We start from the raw sequence: 12,737 nt of genomic DNA on the forward strand, positions 1-12,737 counted from the left end.
GGCGTGGCTCCGGGCCGGCGTGGGCTGCTGGCTGGGGGTGCCGGCTGCCACAGCCACAGTGCTTCGCTTCCCGGGGCGGGCAGGGAGCGAGGGATCGGCAGCCAGTATTTTGGGGAGAAGAGTAAGGAGCCCGGAAAGCACAATGCAATAGCACCCCAGCCGGCTGAGTGCTGCTCCCGCCGGGGTCTCGGGGAAAAATAAATATCCCCGATAGTTTTACCTTTGGAAAATGGAAGGGGATTTTTCTCGCTGAGGCTGCCAAGCCCAGAGCCCAGGATTTCGTTCCCTCTCTCTTAGCACGCTCTGATGACATCACGAAGTGCCCCTTCTTTGTGTGTCAATGATGTCACCGAGTGCAGCGTGGGGGACAATGGAATCCTGAACTCCGGGCGAAGGCGAGCGCTGCTGCGGGTTCGGGGCTGACCGGGGGGGCAGGGGACATCTAGCTGTTGCGGTGGGGCCGGAACAGGTGAGAGTTGACGGGGCTCCTTCGGGGCTCGATGTGTGGGGGTTTGGGTTGGGCTCTTTTTTTTTTTTTTTTTTTTTTTTTCTTATTGCATTCCAACTGAGACAGGTGAGAAGTTGCTGCTGGTGCTGGAGGGACAAAGCAGGTGAGAAGCTTTGGGGCTGAAACAGTAGTGAGAATAGGGGAAAAGCGAAAAGCACCCCCCCCCGCCCCGGACCCAACAGCACCGGCTCAGCTCAGCCTTAAGGAAGCAGCCTGCCCCTCTCTCAGCCACCTGCTTCCACCTCGTCCCTTTGGGGCTTCGGCACAGAAGCGCAGACGGCAGCCGGGGCTACCCTCACAGCCGGCACCTCTGCAGCGCACTTTCCCGAGGATCCCCATTACGAACTCCCGTCCCCTCCGATCGCCCCTTTCTTCCTTCCCCAGCACCCGCCGAAGGGGAGGGGGAAGACTGCGGCTGCCGGGATCCCCCCCAAGCCCCGGAGAGGGGCTCCCTGGGCTCCCCCCGGGCCCCGCTCGCCGTGAGGCCGCGCCGGGTGTCGCCCCGGCCCCGCCGCCCCCCAGCCCCGCTTGGCGGTGGGGGAGGCAGCTAGGGAAGCCATTGCCTGTTTAATAGTTGCTGTTGCAGCACTTCCGCTTCTCTCCCAGCGAGAGAGACACGAGTGGCCAGGCCCAGCCGCACCGAGGAGGAGCAGCCAGACACAAAGGGAGAGGTACGGGGACGGGGCAACCCTCGCCGTCCTCCCCGCCGCTCCCGGGGGCAGGGGCGAGGGGCAGGGCCGGCCGCGGCCCGGAGATGGGGCGGGAGGTGGCGGGGCAGGGGGATCGCGCCCGGGGCTGTCAGGTACCGCTGTCCCCCCGGCCCCTCGCTGCCCGGCCTGCGGGCCCTTCGCCGGGGAAGTGCGCCCGGCCCCCCCAGCCCCCGGTTCTCCCCTGGCAGCGGAGTGGGCGTCCGGTGGGGGGCTCCCCGGGGGTCGACGGCCTCCGTAGGAAGGCGGCCCGGTGCCGGCCCCCCCCGCACGCCGCCGCTCGCCCCGTGCCCGCCGCAGCCCCCCACCCCCCCTTCCCCTGCTCCCGCAGCGTCTGCCGGCTTTGCCGGGTGCCCCCTCACTCCCGACGGCTCCTGGCTCCCCTCGGGGCCGGCCCTGCCCCGCGGCGCCCCCCGCTCTGCCTCCTGCCCCGGGCTGCCCGCATGGAAGAGCTGCCCCCCCCCCCCCCCTCCCCCTGCCGCTCCCCGGGCCCTCACCCCGCTAGGCCCTGGCCCTGCTTTTCCTCTCCCCCTTCCCCCCATCCAGCACAGCCCCGCTGCTCCCGTTCCCCCTTGCCGGTGTGTCTTGCAGTGCAGTGGGCCTCAGTGGGCTCCCCATGTCCTCTAATTCCCTAGCCCCCCGTTTCTCTGGTCCCTTTATGCCTCATAGTGCTCCCAACACCCGATCCAGCAGGCATGGGTTTTGATCCAGAGGGCACAGGTTTTGCTCATGGATCCTCCGTTGGGATCTCACCCGATGCCCCACTTCCATCCCAGTGCTGGCAATAGTCACCCACAGCCCATCCCTTCCCAACTCCCTGCTACTACAGAGGCCCAAGCTGCTCCATTTTTGTCCCCTGCACCCTAAACTGGCTGGTGGTAGGTACTGATGGCTCCTCTTGCATGGGAGATTAGAAGGAATTGCTGTGAGCTTCCCTGAGCCTTGTGGTTGTCCTTGTTCCAGTCCCTTCTTTCACTGCTTCCTGAGAAGAAGCTGTGAAAGTCCCTTTCTCCTTCAGCGTTAATGGTGCAGGAGCAGCTGCTGCTCCTCCTGCCTGACTGTAGGGCCTGAGGAGGAGAGGGAGACACAAGGACCCTTTAAAGGGAGTATAGCCTAAACACAGAGTGAGATTATCAGATGCCTTTCTCTGTGTATGTGTTCACTGTTTGTTCCCCACGCCCCATGGTGTCTCCTCTCCAGGTTGGGGTTGTGGTGGGGGGGTCGCTATGTCGGATGACGATTCGAGGGCCAGCACCAGCTCCTCCTCATCTTCATCCTCCAACCAACAGACAGAGAAAGAGACAAGCACCCCTAAGAAGAAGGAAAGCAAAGTCAGCATGAGTAAAAACTCTAAGCTGCTGTCTACCAGTGCCAAGAGGTGAGGCTGCAGTCAGTTTTCTCACTGATTTGCTGCATCTTCTCTCCTTCCTCATTTGATTTTGCTGTTCCTCTGCTGCTCTCTTGTTGCTCCCATTCTTCATCTCTATCACTTATGCTCAGTCTTTCCACGCTGAGCTGCCATTGTCTCACTTTTTCAGCTTCACTGTGTAGTGAATGTGCCCAGATTTCCTGTGCTCTGGGCTCTTATCCTGCTTCTGCCTCAATTCCATCCCAAGTATTTTCCTGTCTCTTCTTCCACCTGGCTGTCATGCTGACCCCCAATTATCTCCAGTCTCTTCCCTTTTCCTTGTTTGCGTCAGCAGTAGGGATGTGGGATTGGTATGTAGGACCTTCATTCCTTCTCTGCTTCTGGCAGCTCTGTGGTCCTGGGTAAAGCATTTAATTTCAACATCAGTCTTCCTCTCTGTAGATTGGGAATGAATATATAATGGATTTTTTTTTTTCTGCTCTGAGGATTAATTAATGCTTGTGAAGAATTTTGAGTTTGCTTGATGAAAGGGAGATTTGGGGCTTTATTAAACCACCTGCACTGGAAGGGTGTATATAATCAGTGGAAGTGGTGTAATGTAGCTCCAAATCTTCCCCCCTGAATGTATTGCTGCTTTTCTGTCTATTCATCGCTTATATTGAATTTTTGGTTTATGACTCGATGTGAACTAAAATAAATAATCCACTTGCACGTCCACTTGTGCACGTTCTGCTCTAAAATAGGCTTTGCTTATGGCACATAGTGTTTTGGGGGGCAGTTTTTGAGGATGAAATCATTTTTGTTCCAAAGTAATGTCTATATGTGAGAGAAATGCTGTGACAGTCAGCTTTCTTCATCAGAACACACTCTTGGAGCCATTCAGATTTTTTGTTGTTGTTTTTTTAAAGAAAAGAGCTGTTATTCTTTCCTATTTATTCTGTTTCACCCAAGTCCGGCATCATTCTGCTCCAGAGAGTTAAGCTGACAAATGGAAGTTTTCAAGCTAACTGAGAGTGCTCCAGTAAGAATAATAAACCACCTCACTGCAGAGCTTTGCCAAGCAGTACAGAGAGGTTATGTCTTCAGGTGTGAAAAGTGGCTGGGGTTTTATGCAAATGTCCTGTCATCACAGCTAAGTTCGCTGTGGCTTTGTGGGGTTAAGGCAGTTTGGTTTTTCCAGATCTCCGCTCAGCACGTTTCCATGGCAAGCTCGTAGATAGCAGTAAGTGGTGTTTACATGTCGTGCCCTAAACTATTTTAAAAAGAGGATAGTTTTACAAGCCTGCTGATTGTAAGTATGAAAAGGTTGTGGTTCTCATGCATGACAAGTGGAAGAGAGGCAGGAGACGCTGGCATAGTTTAAAGGAGGAGAGAGGGTGGGGAGATTCGGAGGGGAAGCTTGAGTGACAGTAATGGGACTCCAGGGAAGGGAATGATAGCTGGTTGGGTATTTTGTGGCAAAAGCAGTGTGGTGCTGAGCCCAGAATAGTCCGGGCAGGGAGCACTGGGTGTTGTCTGAGCATGGTGAAGGGAGGGAGCGTCTGGAGTTCTGGGGGGAGGGATGTGGGGATGTGGTATGGTTGTTAGGGGAGGGAAAGGCTGCAGGAGTGTGCAGGAGCCTCGGAAATAGATATTCCCTTTCCTTTAAGTGTCCTCGGGAATTTTGCAGTTGCTCTCTCTCTTGAGACTGGTGTTTCTTTCTCAGGGATGATGAGTAGCAGAGTGGATCCAATTTGGTGATAACTGCTTCTTTCAGTCCAGCAAGACAAATTTTCTTTTTGACTGTGGTTTCTTCCTAGCACTTGATGCACTGCTTCGCAGAGGGTTCCCCCTCACTTACAGGCTGGCTGGCAGAGTAAAGAGAACAATCTTTTCCACTGCCCTTGTGGTTGGAATTGTTGTGGGAGTGCAGAGTGATGCACCTCTCTGGGCTCAGTTCGCAGTGCCTGTCTGCTTTTCTGCCTCTGTAATAGGGTGTCTGTGCTGCTTAGTGTGCTCAGATGGATGGGAGGCTATAACTGAAGGTGGCTCTGCTTTACATAGTGTTGCAAACTCACGGTGACATTATATGTCTGTAAGGCTTAAGTGTTAACTGCTGTCCTACACAGTGACTTACCTTTGTTCTTTTTTTTGCTTTTATTGCCACAGGATTCAGAAGGAATTGGCTGACATCACCTTAGATCCACCTCCCAACTGCAGGTTGGTGTTGATTTTTTTCTCTGGGGAAGGCAGGGGATGGAGAGGGGCTGAACCATGCTTGCGTTTCTTGTAGCTGTCCTCAGAGGTCCAAGGGAGGGCAGGGGAATGATTTCTCAGCTGAATGGCTGACAGTACTTTTTGCATGCTTGGACGACTTTAAATAGTTTCCAGGTGGGGGGGAGCTCCAGAGATTATTATATGTGTGCTGATGTGTATTTACTGTTTGTTTTGGGAATTGTTTTGTTGATGTTTTCTAACAATTGCATTTGTATCTGTCATACTGCTTTGCGTCTATTTCTGAAACTAGCCTATAAAGAAGAGTGTGAAACTCTTCTTGTTTGTTTGTTTTTTGGGGTTTTTTTTTTTTTTTTTTTTTTTTGGTTTATAAATCTAATGCCTGGCTGCTCTAATCTTACATAAATAAGAGTCCTGCCAAGGAAGCAGAAAATAGCAAAATGCTCTGAGCTTTTTAGCTCAGAGTTCTGTTCTAAACAGTATCTTACAGTGGAAGGGAAGTGTGAATTCATCACTCAGTGGGTGCCCTACAGAAGCACATGCATTAGCCTATGAAATAACAAGCAGGGCTGTTTGGTTGCCCTTTGTGGAACAGCTTGCTTTTAAGTAACTTTTAGGAACTTGTACCTTTTGTTTAAAGCATCTAGCAAGTTGATTCAGTTCACTGCTTGGTGGCCCAAGCCTCTTTGCTTTTGGGGAGGAGGCAGTAGTAGTGTAACATCTTTAGTTGTGCTTGTTCATTCAAGAGGAAAGTTGCTTTCAGTCTGGTTTGTTGCCAAAGCACAACTCTGTTCCTATTTTCTTGCTGTGCCTGAACTAGGTTTGAGGTCTTTTAATGTTGCTGATAGCAACAGTTAGGGAGAATTTTGTTTATAAATAACTGTTTAATTTGGTCCCTTTGGTACTGAGGTGTCAGCCACAAATGCACGTGGATAGTTTTTTTGAAGCTTTTTGCTATTGTTGGTCTGCAGGGCATCACTGACACACAGGTTAACCTAATGGTCCAGAGCCACTCTTTCAGTACCAGTCCCAAGGCACGTAATTAGTGACAGAAGGAATAGGTTGAGGCATGTGAGTACAGTAGAAGTCAAGATTGATACTAAGATGTTTGTACTACTTGGAAGATAACTGATGTCATAGCTAGAGATTTCAGAGGTCAATATTGTTTTGTTGACATTAATGACTACCTGTGTATTACCAGAGCTCCAGCTGCTGGTTTGGAAGTGTCTGTCCCGTCTGCATCCTGACTCAATGTCGAGATGAAGTCCACATGCTTCCTCCTCCTCCTCCCATCATATCCTGATTTTTTTTTTTTCTTTTTTTTTTTCTTTTTTTTCCCAATGGGGAAAAAAAACAACAACCCAGAAGCGTGTCTCAGAAAGGCACCAAGCCTAGCTTATTCTGCATATAACAATCTGGATGATTGAGGGGCCAGGACTGCAGTCTGAATCTATCCCAAAGTTGTGATAATGTACGAGTGTGTCAGATTGCAGGCATCACCTGAAGGTTTGTGTAAATAATGTTAGATCCTTAATTTGTTCCTGTTTGAATTGGCATCATTTGCAGGTAAAGATGAGCTAGCAGACTATCTGCTAAAATAGAAATGGCTGTGAATTTTTTAATTACACAGACAACTGAGCATAATGCACTTCAAGGCCTGTGTAGTAAGTTTGTGTTGTTTCATCCTTTATAAATATTTCTAATAGCAATAATTAGTTCGTAGTGCAGTTAGTGATGATTAATTCTCACCTGTAATGTAAGTATTCTGCATTCTTTCCAACCTGCAAATGAGTGACAGTGAGAGCTGGCAACTCTTGCAAACAATATGTGAAACTGGTGTAATTGTTGCTGTGTCTCTTAGTGTGTTGGTAAGTAGGAAAACATGAATGGAGAGGTTCTGGCTTGTGTGTGACCAAAGAAGTTTTGGTATTGCTCAACATGGGGTGGAAGCCATCCTGCTTCAATAAAGAGAGTGCCAAGAGTGAAGCACTGCTCTGCTTATGGCTAACGAGGGTTCGGATTGCGCGCTCACGCACAAGGGAGGGAGTTTGCTTTTGTAGCAGCTGTTTGGTGAAAGGAATAGGCAGGTGCTGATTGCCACAACACTGGGGTGAGTTTCAGCTATCACAGTCATGGAGAAAACTCAGCTTTGTGGAAAAAGAAATAGTTGGTGAGGGTGAGGATATCAAGCGAGAGAACTGTGTTGCTGCATGATGTTTAAGGCTGCCAGAACTTCCTCTGGGGAAGCCTGCTAGCAGTGTCACTGCTTTCCTTTATTTTTCTTTTTTTCCTATGAGTGTTACTGGCATGCTGTGAGGAAGGTATTAAATACATAGTTTTGGAACTTAGTTTCAATTTCCATCTTCATTGCTTTGCCCATCCTCGATTTCCCTTTGCCCTCAAGCCTCTCACCCCTCTGCAGCCTTTGCCTCTGCACATATTTTCGGGTCTCACTTTAGGGGTGCCAGAGTCTCAAAAGTCACATTTTAAAAAGGAGATCTGAAACTGCATCCTATATTATTTTGGAAATATTTGGATTTTTTTAAAAATTTTTTTTTACTGGGCACTTGGCCTTTCTCCCCTTTGTTTCCATTTTCCCCCTCTTTTGCACAGTGCCCTGTGTTTGATGGCAGCTTGTGGTTGGCAATGCTTTACTTTTTGGCCTCGCTGCGAAGTGCTGTTCTTCTTGCAGTCTTATTGCAGTAATGGGAGTTCAGATTATTTAACGCGTCCCAGAGCAACTCTGCAAACTGAAAGAAAAAGCTTTAGGTTGTAAACGATTCTTAGTAAGAACTGTTTTGTTTTTCTTCTTATAAAACACCACATATAAGATGCAATTACAAATAATGAAAACCATTTGATATTTCAAACAAAATGGCCTAAATTCAAATGAGTTTCATTTTTAGTTTTGTAGCTTGCAGTGACCAAATGTGTGTAAGCCACAGATCAACTGCTTAAAAAAAAAAAATAGAAACAAAATGCCAACATACTCAACACCCTCTGATTGAGCAGCTGTGTGGGTTTCATACATATGTGGGTAAAATGAGGGGAACTTTATCCCAAAACTTCCTCTCGCCTCAGTAGTTTCATTGCTTCTGGTTTGCCATAGCTTGCCTCTGTCCCCCAAAGGCTTACCAGGTGCTAATCCATCTTTTGGCTGCTTCATAACCTCTGGACAGGAGGTTTGTGCCTCCTGTCCCCTACCCCACGGCGTGATTTTGTTTTTATGCAACCTGGTACTGTTCCTTTTATAGAGGGAATGCAGTAAAGGCTTGGCTTGCTTTAACAGATGGATTTCAAACTTGACAATATTTTCTTAAAAGACTTATTTAATACTCTTTACAGTTTTGTGAATTCTGGTGGTGGCAGTGCCGTTCTCATCAGTGTCCTACTGTAGTGTGTGTGTGTATGTGTGTAGCACTTGGCTGAGTACTTCTTGCTTCTTTTTTATTATGTTTTTAGTAGGCCAGCATCATAGAGATACTTTTTGCTTCTTTTTTATTATGTTTTTAGTAGGCCAGCATCATAGAGATCCTTAATTTTCTGTTGTCCGCAAAACGATTTGACTTGTGACACTAGTGTTAAGTTAGAACAGTTAAATGGTGGCTATCAAATACAAAAGTGGTTGGTGGTTTAGATGGATTGGAGAATAACCGTCTGGTCCTAAGGTGCTTTAAATCTTTTGAGCTGGTACCTGGTGATTCCATCTCCTATTTTGTATGATATCAGAAAGTTGCAGCTGTTGGTTTAGAACAATAGGTATTGTTGTTCCGGTATTTGGAGGCACTGGACTTCTGGCCTGATGTATACTTTGGGGATAGCAGTATGGCATATCTTTGCATTGGGTCATGGGAGGCTGTGCTGACAACTGCCTGCGGATGTCAGAATGCATTTCCATCTCGCTGCGTAGGCAGACTTTCTTTGTGTGTAGGTTACACTTGTGAGCACCATGCCAAAGCTTTGGTTCTATCACTGTGATGAGGTTTCCAAAGCTTTAACAGAAGTTAATTAAAGTTTAAATACTGTTTATGCTCTTTATAAAAGTCATCTCTTTGACCTCCATATTTAAGCGTCTCCTGAAAGTAAATCTGCTAATGGCTGCAAGGTTATGAAACAAATCATTTTCCCCCATTTTACAGACAGGGAGATGCAGCTCTCAAAAACTAAGTGACTCGTCGAAGGTCATGCAGGAAGTCTGTGGCAAAGTGGAGAAATGAATGTAAATCTCCTTTGTTTCAGGCTAACTTGCAGCTGAACTGTGTGTGTCGGTTGTGCTGCGAGCAGGGCTTTGAATTTGTGCTTTATTGGGTGTCTGGTATTGACTGTATGTAAGCACGGTAATTTAATGGTATTTTTCCATCTGTGTAGAGGGACCAAAATGGATATTAACTAGAATTAATGCTTTTTAATCTTTCTTACCCAAACTGAAACAAGTTTGTCTCCACATGGCTCATTTAAGTCCATATAGGCAAGACCAGCTGTTATTTAAACAAAAATAATTTTCAGATCTTTACTGAAGGAGACATTTGCCTGGAAGGCTTACCATCGCTTCAGAGTGAAATGCCATCACAGATTCATTATTTAAAGAATAATAAAATACAGTTGTGTTTCCTGGCTCCTTCAGCCCCATTTCTGTAAATTCACAGAATAAGGACCAGATCTCCCTAAGAGTCTTGTGAAAGTTAACTGTCAGCACTTAATAAATATCTGTCTCAGTATAGATGGTGGGAGCAGCGCTCTGTGCTATAATAGGTGGAATATTCATAGTTTTCAAGACTTTGCGACGTGGAATTAAGGTTGCTTGGCCAGAGAGAAGTCTGCAGAAAATGTGTGGCATAAAGGCTGCTTTGAACTCAGTGGTATCCTCTTCCAATTAATGTATTTCATCTACACACTGTGGAAGTCTAGCATTTGTTTGGATTGCATTTGTTTCTACAGTGCTCTGAGGATGGATTGTCACTGTTAAACTGTAACATTGTTTGTTTTCTAAATTATTTTCATGCTTGGAATAAACCTTCCTGCATGTGGAAGCAAGAACTTTGTGGTCTTATGTTTTGCAATTAAAAGTATTAATTAGAGTAAGACAGGTTAGTTTTGTTTTTAATATGCACACGCATTCTTAGAGCAACAATGACACAAATGGTGATTTTCCTTCCTTGAAAAACAAAACCACAACAGAGATAGATAAGTAAAAGTGCAGATAATATTTAATGAAAATTCTCAGCTTGTAAAAGGGATTTTAGCACTCCTTATTTTCATTCGCATCTCCTGTTTTTTTGAAATGGGGGTATTTTCTGTGAGAACTTCCCAGCCCTAAGATGGGGAGGACCTTCCTAATTAGAGCAGTGTGTAGTTGAAAAATACAGTTGTCATACAAACTACCCGTGGTTCACCATTCCCTCCCCCCTTTGTTTGGCACACGGTCCCTGGAGAAATAACTCTTCCTTTTGAAACGGTGTATTAACTAATTTAGAGATCCTCCACAGCTGTGTATGGGCTCTCACAAACCATAAAAATAACACTGCTTCTATACACGGTGATTCCAAGTGTCTGTAGGTAGCAGCTCCTGCGGGGAAAGTCCTCTGCCTGATGCGCTCAGACAATAGCAGCAGGGCAGCAGCTTCTTTGCAGCGGATCGATTAGCTAATATTCCAGGAGTTCACATTTCTGAAGATGTTTCTGTTTTTTACTGGCTCCATTTAAAAAAAATCAGACTCATTTTCAGTCAGGGCTGCTGGGTTCCCGTGGCGGTAGCTCCCTGATTCCATAGCAGATTCTGTTTGGCACATCCCGGCTCAGCAATTCCCATATGAGCTGCGTTCTGTGCTCTTGCATGCCAAATATCGGGACGATGAATCTTGAGAGCGGCTGTGAAATCCTACCACGGCTCAGAACAAAAGGGGCTGAAATCCCTTCTGTGCACACTCTCTTGTCTACCACTTAATTTTATTATTTGACTTGCAGCTTTGCTGCCCTCGGAGGGCACTGTGCAACTGTATTTATTACGCTGCGTATATGTTTTATCTGACAAATTGTATGTTTTGTGTTATGCGGTCTTTAATTTGGTTTCATTTCAGTTGTATTCCAGCTCTGCACGCCTTGGTTTTTCTATTGAATATGTTTGTATATAGCAGTGGGTGATATGTCTGGTTTTGTTTTAAGAAGTATTCATGATATGTGCATGGTACTTCATAGACATAAATGGGAAACGCACGTGAAGTATTTACGCTGAAAGGGCTTGAATCTCTTTGCTCTTTAATATGAAGACAAAATTATCCCCACAGAAAGAGCTGGCTGGCCTAGGGCAGTGATGAAGCAATAGTGGACAGTTCTGCACTTGAGGATGCCACCAAGGGCAGATTGTTAGTGATTGGGAGCTCCAGTTCTGATGAGCAGTTGAGATGCAAGCTGACAGGCCGGTGACTTTGGCCCTGCTGTCAAAGAGGTGGTTCTAGGACTGAGGTGGAGCCAACTTGCCTTGCTGGGAGTCATTCCAGTGGGTTGAGGCTATTGAGGAGCTTGTGCAGCTCCTCAATAGGAGGAGTCTCAATTGTGAGACTTCTGCAGCTTCTGCCTGTGCTCTTCTGCAATTGCGTGCGATAGACCAGTGCTGCATCTAAAGATGGGTGGCCAATACGGAGAGGGAGGTGACCATCCCCATCTACTCTGGCCTCGTAAGACTTCAGCTGGAGCACTGTATCCAGGCCTGAGGGCCCCCAGCACAAGAACGCCATGGAGCTGTTGAAGTGAGTCCAGAGGAGGGTCATAAGGATGATAAGAGAGCTGGAGCATTTCGCCTATGAGGAAAGACTGGGGGAGCTGGGCTTGTTCAGCTTGGAGAAGAGAAGGCTCTGGGGGGACCTCTTTGCTGTCTTCCAGTACCTGAAGGGAACTAATAAGTAGGAAGGGGAACAACTTATTACATGATGGGACAAGTGGTAATGGCTTTAAACTAAAAGATGGGAAATTTAGGTTAGCTGTTAGGAAGAAATTCTTTACTCAGAGGGTAGAGAAGCACGGGGACATAGGCTGCCCAGAGAAGCTATGGATGCCCCATCCTTGGATATATTCAAGCCAAGTTGGATGGGGCCCTGGACACCCTAATGTGGTGGGTGGCAACCCACTAGAGGATCTTTGAGATTCCAACCTAAGCCATTCTGTGGCTCTGTGATTCTCTTTACAAATGTTTCATGTGCCAAACAGAAAAAGTATATTTTATGTGAATGGGTTAAGAGATTGCTGCGTATCTGTGAAGACTTGCATACCACATGTGAAGTAAAAGGCTGTTCTTTCTCCAGAAAAGAAAGTACTTAAAGTACTAAGGTAAATTAATGATGTAATTTAGTGATTATAGTAGAATCTTGCCAATCTGTACATTTATTTGAGTGAAATAAGTTTATACTTATTTTTCCCTCTGAGGCTTTACAGTGGAGGTCTAAATACCGACTTCATTATTTTACAAGAGGAACTAGAGAACATGTATAGTCAAGTACTATAAATAAACCTAAACTGTCAAAATAAACACTGTACGCTTTGGAATTCAGAAGGGTTTTCTTGTTTCTCTTGCCAATTTGCAAATTTCAGCAGCATGCAATTGGTCTTCCAAGGCACTTGTGGAAAGTGTAGTGGTTACTGCAGTGCATTTAATACATATTTTCTGTGTGTGAGGGGCTAATTGATATCACCAGGAGAATATATTACAGATCTGTATGCTTAACTGCAACATACAGTGTGCGGTGTTGTTTTCTTTATTAACCTGCACACCCTATGACGGCAGGTGGGGGAGAAAAGGAGAGTGGGGCATACAGATTATAACTCATGGCAGATGTAAAATCAAACAGTACATCTTCCCCCATTTCCTCTCTGATTTCACAACTGAAAATATAGATCAGGTAAGATTAAGTTGAGCTGTTTCAAGAACTGGGCACAGTCCAAGTTT

At 46.5% G+C, this 12,737-nt stretch overlaps 1 protein-coding gene across 1 annotated transcript in view; it reads left to right on the forward strand.

Annotated features, from left to right (window-relative positions):
- The first annotated feature begins 291 nt into the window (after positions 1-291).
- The window catches only part of LOC100544715 (ubiquitin-conjugating enzyme E2 E1), a 50,006-nt gene continuing 37,560 nt past the window's right edge, over positions 292-12,737 (forward strand). Inside the window, 6 exon segments of the mRNA XM_085226346.1 lie at positions 292-392; positions 394-469; positions 575-611; positions 1,115-1,179; positions 2,505-2,593; positions 4,733-4,783. Coding sequence (XP_085082472.1) covers positions 307-392; positions 394-469; positions 575-611; positions 1,115-1,179; positions 2,505-2,593; positions 4,733-4,783 — 404 coding nt within the window. The 5' untranslated portion in view covers positions 292-306.

Source organism: Meleagris gallopavo, chromosome 6, assembly GCF_905368555.1.
Source record: "Meleagris gallopavo chromosome 6, MGAL_WU_HG_1.1, whole genome shotgun sequence".
Classification (NCBI taxonomy): Eukaryota; Metazoa; Chordata; class Aves; order Galliformes; family Phasianidae; genus Meleagris; species Meleagris gallopavo.